The sequence below is a fragment of the Felis catus genome, chromosome E3, assembly GCF_018350175.1.
Source record: "Felis catus isolate Fca126 chromosome E3, F.catus_Fca126_mat1.0, whole genome shotgun sequence".
Lineage (NCBI taxonomy): Eukaryota > Metazoa > Chordata > Mammalia > Carnivora > Felidae > Felis > Felis catus.
The window spans coordinates 23,762,124-23,779,750 of record NC_058383.1 but is presented as its reverse complement, the minus strand read 5'-3'; the positions used below and the strand labels follow the sequence as shown (position 1 = coordinate 23,779,750).

Below are 17,627 nucleotides of genomic sequence, written 5' to 3'. Positions count from 1 at the left end.
GTACTGTCTGTCTGTCTGTCTCTCAAAAGTGAATAAACATTAAAAAATAATAAGAATAAAATAAAATTTAAAGAAGTGAGGGGTGCCTAGGTGGCTCAGTTGGTTAAGCATTGGACTCTTGATTTCAGCTCATGTCGTGATTTCACTGTTTGTGAATTTGACCCCAGTTGGGCTCTGTGCTGATGGTGTGGAGCCTGCTTAGGATTCTCACCTTCTCCCTCTCTCTTTGTCCTGCTCGCATGTGCTCTTTGTCTCTCTCTCTCTCTCTCTCTCTCTCTCTCTCTCTCTCTCTCTCAAAAGAAATAAGCTTAAAAAAAAAAAATAAAATTGAAGGGAGTGAACTCAGCAGTAAGCAAATACTTTTCCTGTAACACAGTGAAGGTTCCAGAGGTTCGGTTTCTTTCCTTCTACCTTGATGTATTTATAGGTGTTTCACATCACCAAAGGGAGCTCATTAAGTCTGGTTAGGACCTGGTCTGTTGTTTTGTTTGTTTGGTTGGTTTTGGTTTTTTTACAAGCCATTTGAAGCATCCACTTGTTTTTCTTCCTCCACACTTCTTCTTTCTGACTTAATGAGCATTTTTACTTTTCCCAATTATAAACTAAATTCTAGAGAATTGGAGCACTTAAGTAGTATCTGTTGGAAAAAAAGAAGTGTAATTGTCTTAAAAGAAATTAAAAAAAAAAAAAGTCTAGGGGCCTCAATTAAGAGTTTGAGAAAGTAGAGGGGAAAGACTCTTTAAAAAATCAAGAATAGTTCTGAGAACTGCAGGATGGGTGTTTTCCAGAATAATAGGGCCCATGACTACCTAACACAATGGATAAGATTAGACCTATGCCAAGATTCATCTTCATGAAATTTCAGAACACTGTGGATAAAGGATCCTGGAAGCTTCCAGAGGGAAAGAATCAGTTTCATACAAAAGATTGAGAATCAGAATGACATCAAACATCATCTTAACAGTAACATTGGAAGTTGGAAGATGATGCCTTCTAAATTCTGGGGAAAATGCTCTTAACCTACACTCATATGTCCAACTATCAATCAAGTATAAGGGTAGAATAAAGACATTTTCAGACCTACAAATTTTCAAAAAATTCATCTTTCATGTACGCTTTCTCCAGAAGACACTGGAGGATTTGCTCTCTCAAAGGAAGGCTAGCGTGTGTGGAAATAACAAGAAATGCATGGGGTCCGGCACTATATTGAGGCGAAATCACACCCTGAAGCGTATGGGATGATCCCAACATGGTGGGCTTGCCCTAAACTTAAAGAGTTTACAGCCCTGTGGGGGCATGTGGCCTGCTCAGTCAGTAAAACATGCAAATCTTTTTTTTTTTTTTTTTTTAATTTTTCTAATGTTTATTTTAGAGAGAGAGAGCAAGCAGGGGAGGGGCAGAGAGAGAGAGAGAGAGAGGGAGACACAGTATCCGAAGCAGGCTACAGGCTCCCAGTTGTCAGCACAGAGCCCAACACAGGGCTCCAACCCACAAACCGCGAGATCATGACCTGAGCCGAAGTCTGCCGCTCAAGCTACTGAGCCACCCAGGCGTGCCAGAACGTGCAACTCGTGATGTCAGGGGTCCTGAGTTTCAGCCCCACGCTGGGAATAGAGTTTGCTGGGGAAAAAAAAAAAAAAAAATTAAAAAAAAGTTTATAGGCTTGACGAGGGGCTATGGGAGAAATGTCTTCAAGAAGCTGAAGCGATAGACTGCCTTTTATGTCTGTGTGGCAAGGATGGACAATCCGAAGTTGAGTTAGGTATGAATCCATAGAAACGAGACCCATTTTTTTCATAAGGCGATTGTTAACTATAAACATTTTCCAGAAAAGGAAAAATAACAGTTGAGTGTATAGCCAAGCTTGAGCTTAGTGCATGGCATTTACTAATTACTGCACAAACGATATCACAATATGAATATCTGGAGGGCTGGGATCAGGGAGTGTTTGTGATAGTGGAATTAGGGATGGTTAGAGTTCAATTCTTACCTTCCTTGGTAAGAAACCAGTCAGGAATGCCTAAAACAGGGGTGGGGGAGTGGGGAAGCGATGTAAGTATGTTGTTTAGACATTTGGAGATAAACATCAGAAGAATCAGCTGAAAGTTGAAAGTGGTTGCCTGGGTTGGAAGGGGGAGGCAGGCATCCAGCTGATTTTGATAACAAGCCTTATAGAATCGATATACACATGCATGGCTTTGATTCAATTAAAGTAAGAATTTAAAATATACTAAGTTGGGGCACCTGGGTGGCTCAGTTGGTTGAGCATCTGACTCTTGATATCAGCTCAGATAATGATTAAATGGTTTGTGGGATCGAGCCCTGAGTAGGGCTCTGCGCTGACAGCAAGAGCCTGCTTGGGAGTCTCTCAATCTCTCTCTCTCTCTCTCTCTCTCTCTCTCTGCCCCTCCCCTGCTCTCGCTTTCTCTCTCTTAAAATAAATAAAACATTTAAAATAAAATAGGGGTGCCTGGGTGGCTCAGTCGGTTAAGCGTCCGACTTCTGTTCAGGTCATGATCTCACAGTGTGTGAGTTCGAGCCCCACATGGAGCTCTGTGCTGACAGCTCAGAGCCTGGAGCCTGTTTCTGTTTCTGTTTCCCTTTCTCTCTGCTCCTCCCCCACTTGTACACACACACACACTCACACTCACACTCTCTGTCTCTCTCCCTCTCTCTCAAAAATAAACATTAAAATAATAAAATAAAATATCCGCAAAGTTAAAAATACTAAATTAAATTTTCTAAGTTAAAAACTCGCTATAGTAATTAAATGTATTGAGCATCTACTATGTTTTGACTCTAAGGCACCATTGATCTTAAGATATACCATTAATTTATGAATAAGAAAAAAACACTGAAAATAAACCATCTGCCATTGGTCACAGGATGCAGATCAATTGTAGAGACATTAAAATGTGAAGGACAAGTCTTAGAAATTATATACAGTATGTCAGACTTTGCACTGGGCATATAAAGTTATCTCTAACCCTATAACAAATGTCAGTATTATCATAACCATTTCACAGATGAGAAAAAGGAGGCTTAAAGGGGTCCCTTTGCAAAAGCATTTGCCAAGAATGTTTTAGTTAATCAAGAAAGAAAGTTGGAGATGGCTGGGTAGCTCAGTTGAGCACCAGACTCTTGATTTTGGCTTAGGTCATGAGTTTATGGTTCCTGAGATACAGCCCCAAAATGGGATTCTCTCCTCTCTCTCTCTCTGTCCATCCCCTTATCTCTCTCGCTCTCAAAATAAATAAACATTTTTTTTAAGAACAGGAAAGTTGAAGGTTTAAAGATCAGATGTGGCCATAGTTCCAACATGAACAACGCCACCTGCTGTTGTGTTATTCCCGTGACCTACCAGCATCTTCCTGGGACACCAGGAGTGTGTTTGCAAAACTAGAACTTAAAGGAATTGAGGAAGGGTGCCACCACCAGCGGAGTCTGCAGCATAATGTGACTCAACGCAGGACATCTTAACTCAGATGGGTGTTTGAGTGGTCAAGGGGTGAGGTTACTGCATGCCCCAATTTACCAGGGAGAGCCCTAGTTCACTCCCGTGTCCCAGTTTTCCTTCCAATTAAGCATTTGTTCCAGAAAAAAAAACAGTGCTCTGGGCACCATGCTAAGGGTGTATGCTCTGCACACAACTGAAGTGTGTCTCCTGCAAGAACAAATTTCCTTTGGGGGAGGGCTGGGTGATCACTTGAGTTCCTTGGTGGTAGGTAACTCTATGCTGGCTAACTTTAGCAAAGAAGCAATTTGGGGGGAAGTAGCTTTTAACAGAATGGAAGCTTACAGAATGAAAGAATCAGGGGGAGGTACCAGGGTGAGTGTGCAGATCCAGGAAGGAGAAGGTAACTGATGGTCTGAAGTTCAGTCTATCACCCTGCTAGTGAGCTAAACCCTGTGGTATCCAGATTCAGATTCCCAGGCTAAAGCCTCTGATTGGTCCAGTCGGGTCTTGTGCCCACCCCCTTAGCCCTTTGACGGACTGTTCCTCCAGGACCACAGGGAGGTTTCCCCAAAGGAAAATCAATATCGGAACCAGAAAATGGGGAAAAGGATTCTGGGAAGGAAAAAAACAACTGATTCCCACCCAGAAAGAGTATTCCCTTTCATGAGGAAGAGGAAAAGGGCCTTGAAGTTTAAAGGAGAGTGTTGAGGAAAATTTTCAGATGGTTTTGTGTCAAGCCTATGTCAAAATTTTATTACAATCTTGCTGCAAGAATGGTCCAAAGATTCATATTTGGTAGGAAAATGTTCAAAAAATGTACTGTTTAATACAGTATTACCTATATAGAGTAAATTGCACAGTCTTAAGTATACAACTTGATGAACTTTGAGCATTTACAGCACCCCAGAAAGTTCCTTTGGGTCTCTTCCCAAGCAATAATACCCCCACCCACTCCTTCCGCACCCCCCACACAGTGACCAATCTTTTGGCCTCTGTCCTGGTAGACACATTCTATAGGAAATGATTAAATTGAAAAGAATGTTCCGTAAAAGTTCACTATGCTCTTGACTGACAGATGAGAGTCAATTGAGTGGGTAGAAAGCTAGCTTTACGACACAAATCTCAATGCTATCAAATGTCATAAGAAGAAGCTTAAGCATTTTATCAGGAACACTAATTTCTTTCCAGAAGGAGATTCATGCAGAAAGGGTTTGTCTCAATCCAGGTTTAGGATAATTTTCCTTTTATAGGAGCAAGAGAGTGAAGAATGGAGGGATCCAGGACTGAGTCCCCATGCCCATCCTCACTGCCTGCAGCTGAGGGTTTATGACATAGAGACAGCCAGTCTTCTTCACCTGACAGGCCCTAGATTGGGGGTCGGGGGAGAAATGGGCAGTGTCTGACCTGTGGTTCTTCTCCCCTCCATCTGCCGCATTAACCAGGGGCAGAGAAGTAGGCATACCAAGGGATAGTCAGGGTTTCAGCCCTTCCCTCCACCTCCCTACTTAAAGCTGCTAGGACAGACCCTGCTGGAACAGACCCTCAAGACCCTCCTGTGGGCCCAGGAGTTCTGATACAACATTTTGCTTTTCCTGCTTATTACTTTCACATCTGATTCTCACAGACAGCTGTGTAGTAGGGCTGGGAGACTGCAAGAAACTCCCAAACGGAGGCCCTGGGCTCGGCCTTTCGGAATCGACCTGCATCTGTGTAGACTCCCTGTTAAATACCCCATCCAGTATGTATTAGTAGAGACAGACGTGAATTGCTCCAGAATGTTCTGTCAGAAATATCTCTAGCTTCATTTGAGCCCCTACCATACAAGGAGGGGTGTGTGTGTGTGTGTGTGTGTGTGTGTTACTTCTTACAATGGATAGCTACCAGGTAGCACTAGCTTTAGCAGAAAAGGGGTATTTATTGCAATGATAAAAGGACGTCTCCAAGAATGTGAATCCCACTGGGTTCTAGGAAGGGTCTTGAGCTGGGAGTCAGAAACCCTTTAGGATTTTTCTATGACTCTGCTTTTCTCATCGTATCATTCTTTCTTTTTCTATGCATTCGCTTTCTCTACTCCAATCCATTTCACAAAATATGGCCATCCCAAATGCCCCTTTCTCCCTTGTTCTAGTCAGTCCTGGACACTAATGCTTAACACTGTAACACTTACAATGGTCAAGTTAACAAATCAGGAAATCACCATGTTTCAGTTCAGATTCTCAAAAGAGAATCTGAGTCCTATATCTACCATAGAACCCACTGGCCGTGGTGTGGCAGGGCCAGTGGGTCACAGCACAATGGTGACACTCAGGAATCTACTCTCCAGGCTGGTCAGGCAATTCTTAGAAAAGTGAGCTTAGGCAGAGATTTCAGCAATTATCCTTCACCATGGGGATATTTCCTTTTGGAAAACCCAGCACACAACTCACAGAGTCCCTCCTAGTACTAAAACACTGTGACTGGATTAATGTTCTATTGATCTGAAGAACTATTCCTCATTTAGCTTTGAATCCCCTGTGTCCTCAACAGACGGCTGGCTGCTTCTGTATTTTTAAAGGATTCCTTTAAAAGCAGCAAACTCTTCTCATGCAATGAAATATTTGCCTATCAATATTTATGTTAAAGGTAGGTGGGGAAAAAAAGTGGGTTGAGGAAGAATTGAAGAGAAGGAGAAATATCGAATGCCCAAATGTTAGGGTATGTGCCAACTGTTTATTAACCAGAAACTTGAATATAACAATGTAATATAAACAACCTATATGTCTATATTCACATCATGGAATAAATTAAATCTACATGCATGGTGATAGACCTCATAATGTTGGAGTAGAAAAGCAAGGTGCAGAATGATCTTGGCATAATAATATTTATGTAAATGAAAAACATACAGAAGACCATTCAATATATTGACTCTATATATTTTCCATGAGTGTGTATATATATATGTATATATACACATACAAATATCTATATTTATATCTATAGGTATTAATATAGATTCATACATAGATATATACACACACAAATATCTATGTAGGCATAGACATAGTTATGAAATTATAAGAAATGGATTGAATACACATCAAATCATAATAATAGTTATAGCCAAGGGAGGATGTTTGGGAAGGAGGCTTTATTTTTAATTTGTAATTGTCTAGTATATTTTTATTTTTTTAATTTTTTAATTGTCTAGTATATTTTAACTGGAGTTTTTAAAGGATAGCATATTCATACCGTTTCCTGTGTACCTTTTAATAAAAAGTATATACATAGGAAAAGAATTGGAAGTGAAATGCCACAATATTAGGTTGGTGGGAATGTGGATAATTATTTTTTCTTTGAACTTTTTCTGTATTTTTAAATATCTATTTACATCAATATGGGTAGATATTTTTAAAGTATATTTGGGTGGAAAAACGGTAGCATATCAATAGTAACAGTATGATGATATTTATGTAAAAACCCATACACACACACACACACACACACGAAACATCAATTTCCTATGGGTATATATATATATATATATATATCCACATATCTATATCTATCTATCTATCTATCTATCTATCTCCACATAAATTCACAGCAAAAAGTCCAGAAAGACACATAGTAAGTTGAGAACAATAGTCATTTCTGTGGATGAGACTTAGGAGGAGGGTCAGAGGTAAAAGAGCATTTGTACCTTATCTGCATAGTTCTCATATTTTGCAATACTTCACTTACTAGTTGAGTAACTAACAATTAAAACACACAACTTTTCAGAGAAAACTGCCTAAGCCAGCTCCCCTGGTTTAGCCTTCCGAGCCCCCTGGTGCGAGTTACTGGCGAATCCACCATTTCTTCCGGTGATACGTGGCTCCGCCTGAGGTCACCAGGTTAAACAGCCGACTAAGAACACGGATTCTTAAACTGCTTTTTACTGTAAAATCTATTTGAAACAAATCTGGGTCTAAATATTGGAGCAAATATTTTCTTTTAAATGCTTGATATATTTGAAATAGCTCTACCGGAATAAATTGAAATACAAAACATGCCAGTAAAATTTGCTTCTAAAAGTATTAAGTAGTTTCTCGGAACGCCATTACCACAACTGGGTAGCGTGGCCGAGCGGTCTAAGGCGCTGGATTAAGGCTCCAGTCTCTTCGGGGGCGTGGGTTCGAATCCCACCGCTGCCAGCACTGCTTTTTCCCTTTTTGTCCCTACCGCCTTCCTGCCGGGCTCTGTATCTGCTGTTTTTGTTGGCTCATCAGCACCCCCTGCTGCCAGACCCGGCAGACGGCCTGCATGAATGGAGAGGCGGAGGGGGCGGGGCCGCGCGCGCCGGGGCGGGGCATTGTGGGTAAAAGGAAGCGCTAGGCCCGGCCCCGCTCCCCCCACGTGTCCGCTGGAGTTTCTCCACCAGCAACATGGCCGCTGCCTAAGAGAAGAGCAGGGCCGCCGCCGCCTCTGCAGCCCGCGGGTACCTGGGCCGTTGCCGCCGCCCGCGCGCGGCCCCCGCGGAGAGGTGAGTGCCGAGCAGGCAGCGCACGCCCGTGCTTGAGCCGGGCCGCACTCGCGAGGTGGGCCTGGGCTGGGCTGCCGAGTAGGCCGGGAGGCCCGCGCCGAGCCCAGGGGCTGGGGGCCTCTCAGGACTCGGGCGGGAAGGATGGACGGCTGACCTCCGTTGATCCGGGCCGGCCGCGGCCTCAGACCTCGGTCCTGCCCGGTAGTCGAGGACGCCGCGGGCGAGGCTGCCGGCGGTGACTCAGGGTCTAGCCACCTTGCCCCGCCCGGCCCAGGCGGGCATCCTACGGGAGCACCTGTCCGAAGGCAGCCGGTGTCCCGCCAGCGCGGCTACTCGTGCGGATGGTCAGGGACGGGGGCCTGACCACCCGTGAGGGAGGCGAAACCCATTGGACAGTGTGGCCCGGGGCCGGCGACCCGCCCCGCTGGGCAGGGGGAGGGTACCCAAAGCCCGCCCGGGCCCCTTTCTCGCCGCTGAACCAGATCAGCCTCCGCCCGGCAAGGCCCGGCATTCTTCATTCATCTATTCAGGCCACCATTCAGCGTTAACTGAGAGCCAGCAACGTGCGGCGGATACGGCCCTGACCATTTGGTCGGAGGAGGTGTCAGCAAGCACGTCAAGTAAACCAGTACATAAACAAGGTCGTTCAGTTATATTAGCTTTAGAATCGTTGGGTGATAGAGGAGATCTTAGCAGTCGCCACAGTTTCTTCCTCTGTAAAATGGGGATAATAAAATTTCCTACCTCGTAGGGCTGTTGATGAGGGCTAAATAGGGTAAGGCGCGAGAAGCCCCAGCTCGCTGCGTTTGATGTGTGGCGGCGTTATATTCTCCTACGTTGGAAGAAAACATGTTGCCAAGTAATAACAAAGTTCCCTGCGGGTTACATTCATTACCTTTTTTAAGCCTCGCTGTAGTCCTGGGGGGATCTGTACTTTCATTATCCCCATTTTAGGGATGAAAATAGCGAGACTTTTCAAGATTAAGCAATCCCAGCTGGGCCATGGCTGGGAAGTAGTTGAGGTGGGATTTGAACCGGGGTAGTTCTACTCTGAGAGTCCAGGCTCTTACCCACTATACCATACTGCCTTTTACTTGAAAGGTGTGCAGCATAATGGTTAAGAAAGGGATCATTGACATCAGCCGGACCCAGGTTTCTGCTCTGGTTCTGCTTTCCTCCAGCACTGTGACCTTGGACGAATTACTTATACTCTCTGAATCTTCGTTTCCTCATTTCTTAATTGGGAATGATGAATCTTGACTTAAAGGACTATTGAGAAGATGAGAACGTGTGTGAAGTCTTTAGAGAAGGGTCTGATGCTCAATTAAGGGCTAATTAGTTCTTTTTCTCAAGGCTAACTCTTTAACAGAGGTGGCCCAGAGAGGGGAGATGCCTTGCCCTGGAGGCACAGAGGCAGTTAGAATCCTGGCCTTGATACCCTTTGTCTTGGGGCACTCTCCTCTTAACTGTGTTGTATTTTGTCCTCTCCCCCCAGTAGCTGGAGAGTCTTTGAAATTGCCTGTGCATTTACGATTGGATGACAGGTTAGATTCCTAGGCACACAGGGATACACCCAGGTGTGGTATTTAGGTATTTCCCTTGGCTCCACCTGCTACCCTTGTCCCCTTTACATTTGTTGGCAGCTCCCTGTTGGGGGAAATTTTGTGTGCCCAAGGCCATGGAGCCACCCCCAGAATACCATTATGGCTGCAAGATGCCCGGTTGAGGCCAGGGTGGTCATTGGTAGTCACTGCAGTTGGGGAAGCTTGACTTGTGCTGGGAAGCCTGCTTCTGCCTGGGCCATAGCCTCTGTCTGTTCTCAAGTAGCCATGAGGCCCACACTGTGAGGCCACCAGTCTCTGGTTGGGCCTGAGTTAGGCTTACTGGGTTAAGGGTCTGTAACCACCTGATTTCACGTACTCATTTAATTATTCTTTGTACTGTATTGAGTGTCTACTTCATGCCAGGCACTGTTCTAGGCACTGGGAGAACAGCGTGAATTTTAAAAAGACTAATACTGGGGTGCCTGGGTGGCTCATTTGGTTAAGTGTCCAACTCTTGATTTCTGCTCGGGTCATGATCTTGTGGTTGGTAGGATCGGCCCCGCATCAGGCTCTGCACCAAAGGTGTGGAGTCTGCTAGCCTGCTTGGGAATCTCTCTCTCTCTCTCTCTCTCTCTCTCTCTCTCTCTCTCTCAAAATAAATAAAATTAAAAAAAAAAAAGAAAGATAATAATCCTTATAACAACTTGATGAAGTACGTATAATCATCTCCACTTTATGGTTGAGGTAATTGAAGCATTGAGAGACCCACGTGGAGCTTCTGTTCTAGTGCAGAAGGTGGACAACACATAAGCACGTAGAATAGGTAGTTTCAGACTGTGATAAGAACCATGAAGGGAATAAAATGGGCGTGGTGGTGCCTGGGAACCAGTTGGTGGAGGAGCTCTTTAAGATGGGTGGTCAAGGAACCTCTCCTCCTGGAAGGGGGTTGGGTGGCAGTGATACCTAATGAAAAAGATCCAGCTTTGAAAACACCTGGGGAAAATTGGTGGCATGCAAAGGTCCTGAGACAGGCTGGGGCCTGGCCTTTTGGAGGCCCAGCAAGTGGCTACCTGGCCATGTAGCTAGTGAGAGAAAGGCAAGGCCAAGATCATATAGGGCCTTGGGGCCATGGAAGGGAATTTGGATTTTATTCTATGTGGCAGTTGAAGCGTTTTGAGCAGGAGAATGATGTGCTTTACTTTTCGGCAGGGACAACTCTGGCTGTCTCTGAGAGGGTTGGAGGTAGAAAAGAGGAGCCTCAGGGAAACTTGTTGAAGGGGGACTTTTTTTTCTTTCTTTCTTTCTTTCTTTCTTTCTTTCTTTCTTTCTTTCTTTCTTTCTTTCTTTCTTTTTAACTTTATCGAGAGAGAGAGAGAGAGAACGAACGAACGAGAACACAAGCCGGGGAGGGGCAGAGAGAGAGGGAGAGAGAGAACCCCAAGCAGGCTCCACAGGGTCAGGGCTCGAACCTACAAACCGTGAGATCATGCCCTGCGCCAAAACCAAAAGTGGGATGCTTACTGAATTGAGCCAGCCACGCACCCCAGAAGGGGTACTTTTAAAATCGTGGATCAAGATTTATTAGTAAATGGCGCCTGGCTGGCTCAGTCTGTGGAGCATGTGGCTTTTGATCTCTTCGTGGTTAGTTGGAGCCCCATGTTGGGCATAGAGATTACTTTAAAAAAAAATTTATTAGGGGGATGTAAAATCACCTTAGAGGATTGTTACCAGTATGTTTAATTTTAATGGGCGAGGGTAGAAAACACCACTGCCCCACGTATAGTAGGGGCAGTTATGGGTGTGTGAAGCCTTGGTTTAGTTACATAATTTTGTGTATGTTCTGGGTCATGTATATGAAATGGATTTCTTACTAGAGGTTTTAGGCTGAAAACTTGGAAAGCCACCACGTTGGATGCTGTTGGCTGGGAGGCTGAAAAGAAGTGAGAACCCTGTGTCGCCCTGGTCACTGTACCGTGGGAGGGGGGAGGAGCGCCAGCTCCAGGTCGGTCAGCCTCCCTGAGCTCCCCAGGGACCAGGGGAGAGGCCAGCAGAGCACAGCTAGGGAGCCCAGCAACAGCCGAGAAAGCCGGTTTCTCAGGAATGATTACGTCAGGGGAACCTCCCAGGCTACGCCTCTTGTACCTGTGACCCATTCCACTCAGGTGGAAGTTCACAGTCTCTGTTGTCCACAGAACCAGCTCAGAGGAGCGAGGTGCTTGACATACATCGGCGGCACTTGGCAACCAGCGCAGATGGGCAGGAGCGGGCACCTAAAACTGTCGGTTTGGGGCTTCTGGTTTACATCTAGGCCTCCAGCCAGAACTGTTGAGGTAGCCGGCTTCCCCTGGCCTGCTTCTTGCCCCCTCAAGTCTTCCTCCACTCAGAAACCTGTGGTAGCTCCCCATTAAGTAGCCTTCCTGTGGTTCGTTTATTCAGAAAGCAGGTATGTAGGGAGTGCCTGCTGTGGGCTCAGGGGGCTACAGCAAGGGACAGAATAGAGCAGAGCCTCTGCCTTCGTGTAATTTGCGGCCTAGTGGCAGTGGGGGTGGGGACAGGTGATAAATACAGAGCTATAAACTGTCAGGTGGCGATGTGTGCATCAGAGCAGGGACGGGAGTTGGAGGGGGGTGTTGCACTTTTGGATAGGGTGGACAGAGAAAGTCTCAGCGGTGAGGTGACATTTGAGCAAAAACCTGGAAGAGGTGAGGGAGGGAGCCATGAGGCTCCCAGGGTAGAACTGTTCCCAAGGCCTGAGGTTGGGGAAGAGGGAGGAAGGGAGCCCGGGGGAGGCGAGGTCTGAGAGGGAAAGGGGCCGTGGTGTCAACAGGTGCGTCGTAAAGACTTGAGCTTCTGCCCTGAGTGGGACAGGAGGCCTTCAAGGTAGAGGCGTGACAGGCTCCGACATGACTTTCAGAAGGATCACTGGCACTGGCTGTGGGGATGGGCAAAGATCATAGCGTCTCAGGTGGGGCAGGGAGAGCATTTATTTAGGCCATTGCTGTCATGCAGGCAGACATTGGAGCTGTCTGGACTGGGGAGGTAGCAGTGGGGGTGCCCAGACCCCAGACCTACCTTAAAGGTAGAGCTGACCGGAGTTGTTGATGTGGGGTGATGGGAACAGAGGCCTCAGGGATGAGGCTGGTGTTGGTGCCGCGCAGGCTGAGTTTAGAACGTGTATCTGGAATGCATGAGATGATTTCAGGTGGTGCAGCTCAGCCATTGAATCCCACTCCTGGTGAAGGTATTACGCCCTTTTAAGTTTATTTTGAGAGAGAGAGAGCAGGTGAGAGCAAGTGCAGGAAGGGCAGAGAGAATCCCAAGCAGGTTCCATGTGACTCAGGTCTCGAACTCACACACTGGGAGATCATGACCTGAGCCAAAATCAAGACTCGGACGCTTAACCAACTGAGCCACCCAGGCTCCCTGATGCCCTTTTAAATATTGACTAGCTCAGTTAAGTAGATGAGACAAAAATGGTGATGGTCTTACCCAGAACTAGGGGGCTGGGGGCCGCTGGGATTCTGAAGGGACCCACGTGGGAATATGAAGGGTTAGCCCAGCCAAATTACTCCCCCTCTGCCGTGGAGACCTACAGCCTTTCCTCTCCAGTTGCTTGAGGTGATTCCGGTCACCTGGAATCCCTCCTCCAAATCCTTCTATCCTTCAGGGCGCAGCCCAAATGCCACCCCCCCCCCCTTCTCCCCGGCAGGAAGGCCCTTCCCTTCCCTCTGAGTGAGCTCCCCTACCTGTAGTTGTTACCTGGAGTCACATGGCCTGGCTTTGAAGTCCAGTGCATCCTCTTGTTCTGTGGCTTGGCTAATACACACAAAGCGTCCCTGAGTTCCAGTTTCCCATTAGAAAATGGGGACAATCAAGCCATCTTTTTTGCGGGGTTGTTGTGTTGAATACATTAAAGTGTGTGAAGAGAGTCATTTTGTGTCACACAAAACGGGAAAATCATCTCACGCGGGGTTAGGCTTAAAGTTCACTTAAAAGTCAAATATCAGACTCAGAGTCATTCTGGAAAGCCTTGGGACTGCCTGCTCTTCCTGTTGGACGTCAGACTCGTCTTTAATGCTTCCTCGTGGCCCCAAACTAGTGCTCGGGTGTTTTCATCATGGCTGTGGACCAGCCAACCTCCATCTTCCTGCCTGGCAGTGAACTCTACTTTGGGAGTGGTCAAAAACCCCTTAAAACTGGTCATTGGGGCGCCTGGGTGGCGCAGTCGGTTAAGCGTCCGACTTCAGCCAGGTCACGATCTCGCGGTCCGTGAGTTCGAGCCCCGCGTCGGGCTCTGGGCTGATGGCTCAGAGCCTGGAGCCTGTTTCTGATTCTGTGTCTCCCTCTCTCTCTGCCCCTCCCCCGTTCATGCTCTGTCTCTCTCTGTCCCAAAAATAAAATAAACGTTGAAAAAAAAAAAAAAAGAAAAACTGGTCATTTATTCTTCCCTGTGGGTGCAGACGACATGTGCTGCCTTGGGTCCACCTGTTTGCACCTTGGGTTTGGTGGTTTCTCTTTTTGTTTGCGTTGGCCGTCCATTGTTGACTCCAGAAAAGATGTTGAAAGAGGGTCAGTTGCTGTGTCTCAGGCTCTTCCCTCCCAGAGCAGGGCCTGTTGCAGCATGGGCAACCCTGAGTGTTGGCTGAACGACTGACTCAGGCCTCTTGCTCTCCCTTGCAGGTTGAGTCTGAGGATCGTGCGGCTGGCCCCCCCCTAGTATGGCCAATGAAGAGGATGACCCAGTCGTACAGGAGGTAACTGCTGCTTCCCACCTTCTGCCAGGGCCACCAGGGAGAAGTGCCCAGGGATGAGTCCCCTTCCATCTGTCCTCAGGCCGGCCTGGCATCTGTTGGCATCCCAGGGACCCCTAAGCCAGGCTATTCCCTCTTCCTCCAGATACCTGCCTGGCTGAACCCTACACTTCCTCCCAGTCTCTGATCTAGCATCTCCTCGTCAAAGAGAATTCCCTGACACACCCCGCCGCCTTTGTGTGGCTTTCTCCTGTATGCCTTCCCTGCCCCCACCAGACCCCTGAACATGGCCGTGCCTTGTGCTTGGTTATAATACTCACCATCCCCTGGACATAAATCTCCTTCCGCTAGAATGTAGGCTTCACCAGGGAGGGCTTCTGTTCTTTCACCATTGTATCAGCAAAGCCAAGTTCAGTGCCTGTCACTTAGATACTCAGTGGCTATTCGTTGAATGTGTGAATGGGTTTGACAATTCCCCCTTCCTGGGCCCACCAAGAAGTCATTCAGCAGTGTTCACTGGATCCATTGTATGCAGGGGCGGGGGGGGGGGGGGGGGGCGGTGGGGTGGCTATGACAGCAGTGAGGGAGGCAGTGTCTTGCCCTCAGGAAACCTAGGATCTGTGGGCAACATTGAAAGAAAGGAGTCTCAAGATGTAGGTGGTGGGAAGGTAGGTTCCAGAGGCCGGATCAGGACACATCCTAGTGCCTCCAGGTGGGCCGTTGCACATGCCGTTCCCTCCACCTAGAATGCCCTTCACATAGGCCTCCCTTGCGCCGATGCCCTTCACTCCTCCTTTGGGCCTGGTGGTGGGAGAGAACATGGTTCATACGAAGAGCCGGCAAGCAGGGAGGTAAAACCTCTGCTTGGTGGGGCAGGGTGGTCAGTGTTGAGAAGAAAGCAAGTTTGGCCAGATCATTCTTGGAGCGGCTTGTGGACCTCCCTAAGAGGGGTGTGACAGGTGGTCCAGGGTAGGTGGTGGAGGCCAGGGGAGGAAGTGCAGCCAAGTGGGTAGGCTGTTCTCTGCCCCAGCCTCATCAGAAAAGCATTTGACCTGGTTCAGGATGCATCCTGATCTGAGCACCCCTGGGGAAGGTACATTTTTATTGAGTAATAGTGGCCCTGGGAGGGGGCCAGCAACTCTTGTTCCGGTCTCCCTGGGAGCTGTAGGGAGGGAAGCTGGAGACTTCATCCCCTTTGTTTCTAGCAGTAGCTGAGCTGTTCCCTCCTCCCCCAAACTGCCTCTAGGAGCCACTATCCCTTCCTGAAATCTGAGGAGCGGGGGATGCCGGGGCAAGCCAGGCACTGGTTCTGTCTCCTGCTTAAGTCTTCTTCCCTTGTTCCCAGATCGATGTGTACTTGGCCAAAAGTCTGGCGGAGAAGCTCTATCTGTTTCAGGTAATGATGAGACCTGAGGGTGAAGGGAAACTCGAGGGTTGGAGTGGGGGGAACCTCAGCCTTGCTGGGTGTTCTGGGCACAGAGTGGGCGATAAGGTGGTTTTCTTGGCCTTTGTGGGCGGGCAGGTTAATAGTCTCTCATTTTGAAGATGGGAAAACCAAGGCAGCTGTGAGAGGCAGAACAGTGTAGTGGTTAAAGCTTGGGCTCTGGGGACAGGCAGCTGCATTGAGGCCCAGCTCCATCGTGACTTAGCTGTGAGCCCTCGAGCCAGGCCCTTAAGCTCTCTGTGCCTCCGTTTCCCCGTTTGCAAAATGGTGGCGGTAACACTATACCTGCCCTGTAGGGTCCCCTTTGGGGTGGGGTGAATCCACACTAAAGTGCTCGAAACACTGCCCAACACGGACCTCAGCACCACAGTCTATTTTAGGACAGTTTTGTCCCCTGTCTCCCTTCCTGCCTACATCCCTAGGCAACCACTAACCTGTTTTCTCGCTGAATTTGCCTGTTCTGGATGTTTCATACATACAGAATCATGTCATATGGGCTTCTTTTACTTAGCATCATGTTCTCAAGGTTTACTCATAGCATGTATCAGTGCTTCATTCCTCTTTATGGATGAATAGTACTCCATTGTGTGGATATATATACCACATTTCGTTTATCCGTTCACTGATGGGTGTTTGGGTTGTTTTCACTTTGGGCCCATTAGGAACGGTGCTGCTGTGAATGCCCCCGTACAGGTATTTTCATTTCTCTTGGGCATATCCCTAGGAGCCGAATTGCTGGGTCCACTGGATACTCTGTGTTTAATGTTTAGAGTAATGGACAGACTGCTTTGTACCAGTTTACATTTCCAACAATAAGTATGGTTTTAAGTATTTTGTCTCCTGTCGCCTGTGAGAAGGTAAGGCACATCGAGGCTAGTAACTTGCAAGGGGCCCAGGGCAGGGCGGCGATGGTGGTGCCCCAAGTGTGAGCTGGGAAGGGGCCCAGCGTCCTTCCTCACCAGCCCCGCAGGGTCTGCCTTTACAGGCCATGTGGCTGGGGGCCTGTCCTTCAGGCCTTCTGAACCGATTTCCTTGATTGGCTGCAAAATGATGGGGGAACTGGCAGTGGTGACAGTGACCCCATATGTGTTCGCGGTGTGCCAGGCCCTGGGCTAGTGGCCACCCCTGTCAGCCTCCTTCCCTGCCCCAAGCAGCCCTGTGAGGTGAGGACACCCTGTGAAGTGAGGAGCCGGCCCAAGCGCATAGGCTGCCAGAGGCAGAGTTGGGAGCGGAACCGGGGCCTGATTCTCGAACCTGTGCCATCCACCACCACCCGTCCCAGCCCGAGATCAGGAGGGTACAGGGCCGCCCTGAACCTCGGCCGACTAGGGGCCTCCCATGCTGTTGTGGGCCAGCCTGCCCCAGCCGGGGCCTTTTTCAAGGGCTCAGTCCAGGCCAGCTGGGCTGCAAGCTATTCGTCCTACTGCGGCCCTCAGTTCCTGCCCGGGAATCAGGGAGGAGTCAGTGTGTTGTTTGAGCTTTTAGGAAATAACCATTTCCTTGGGCCGGAACACAGGATCTGCAGCGGCCCCCACGCAGAGGGCTCACTTTACATGCTGCCCCGCCCCCAGCAGGCTCCTTCCAGAGGTGGTCTGGTTCGGGCATGAGGGCGCTTCAAACCGTGACTCATCTGCCCATCCTGTAGCATCCGTTCGGTGCAGGAGAAAGGAAAGGAAAGGTGCCCCTGTGAGGATGGGCATGGGAAGGTGACCCCAGTGTGTGCAGAGCAAAGAAGTGACTTGAGAACAGTATATTAAAGAGTGACATAAAATAGCTTCACACATGGTGACACTGAGGCCCAGAGGGGGCTCTCTGAGCCAGTCATCAGCAGCTTTTTATTACGGAAAAGTTCACAGGGTGCCGGAGAGAGAATGGGGTAGCGAATTCCCTCTTGAGCAGCCCACGGCATGTCGCTGGTCAGGTCTTC

General features: G+C 48.1%; 1 protein-coding gene and 1 non-coding gene across 16 annotated transcripts in view; both read left to right on the top strand.

Moving 5' to 3' along the window:
* The first annotated feature begins 7,550 nt into the window (after positions 1-7,550).
* On the top strand, positions 7,551-7,632 carry TRNAL-AAG. Its single transcript has one exon. It is a non-coding gene; the product is annotated as a tRNA-Leu (tRNA).
* A 180-nt stretch (positions 7,633-7,812) lies between these two features.
* POLR3E (RNA polymerase III subunit E) overlaps positions 7,813-17,627 on the top strand; it is a 34,003-nt gene continuing 24,188 nt past the window's right edge. For 11 of the 15 annotated variants that reach the window (XM_023246303.2, XM_023246304.2, XM_023246302.2 and 8 more), the window contains exons 1-3: positions 7,813-7,961; positions 14,186-14,259; positions 15,602-15,652. In XM_023246303.2, the coding sequence (XP_023102071.1) occupies positions 14,224-14,259; positions 15,602-15,652 (87 nt within the window). In that variant the 5' untranslated portion in view covers positions 7,813-7,961; positions 14,186-14,223. Of the gene's footprint in view, positions 7,962-8,319; positions 8,603-11,294; positions 11,836-14,185; positions 14,260-15,601; positions 15,653-16,424; positions 16,558-17,627 lie in introns of those variants that run through there. The other 4 variants (XM_045047525.1, XM_019820805.3, XM_045047526.1 and 1 more) reach the window with 4 other exon arrangements.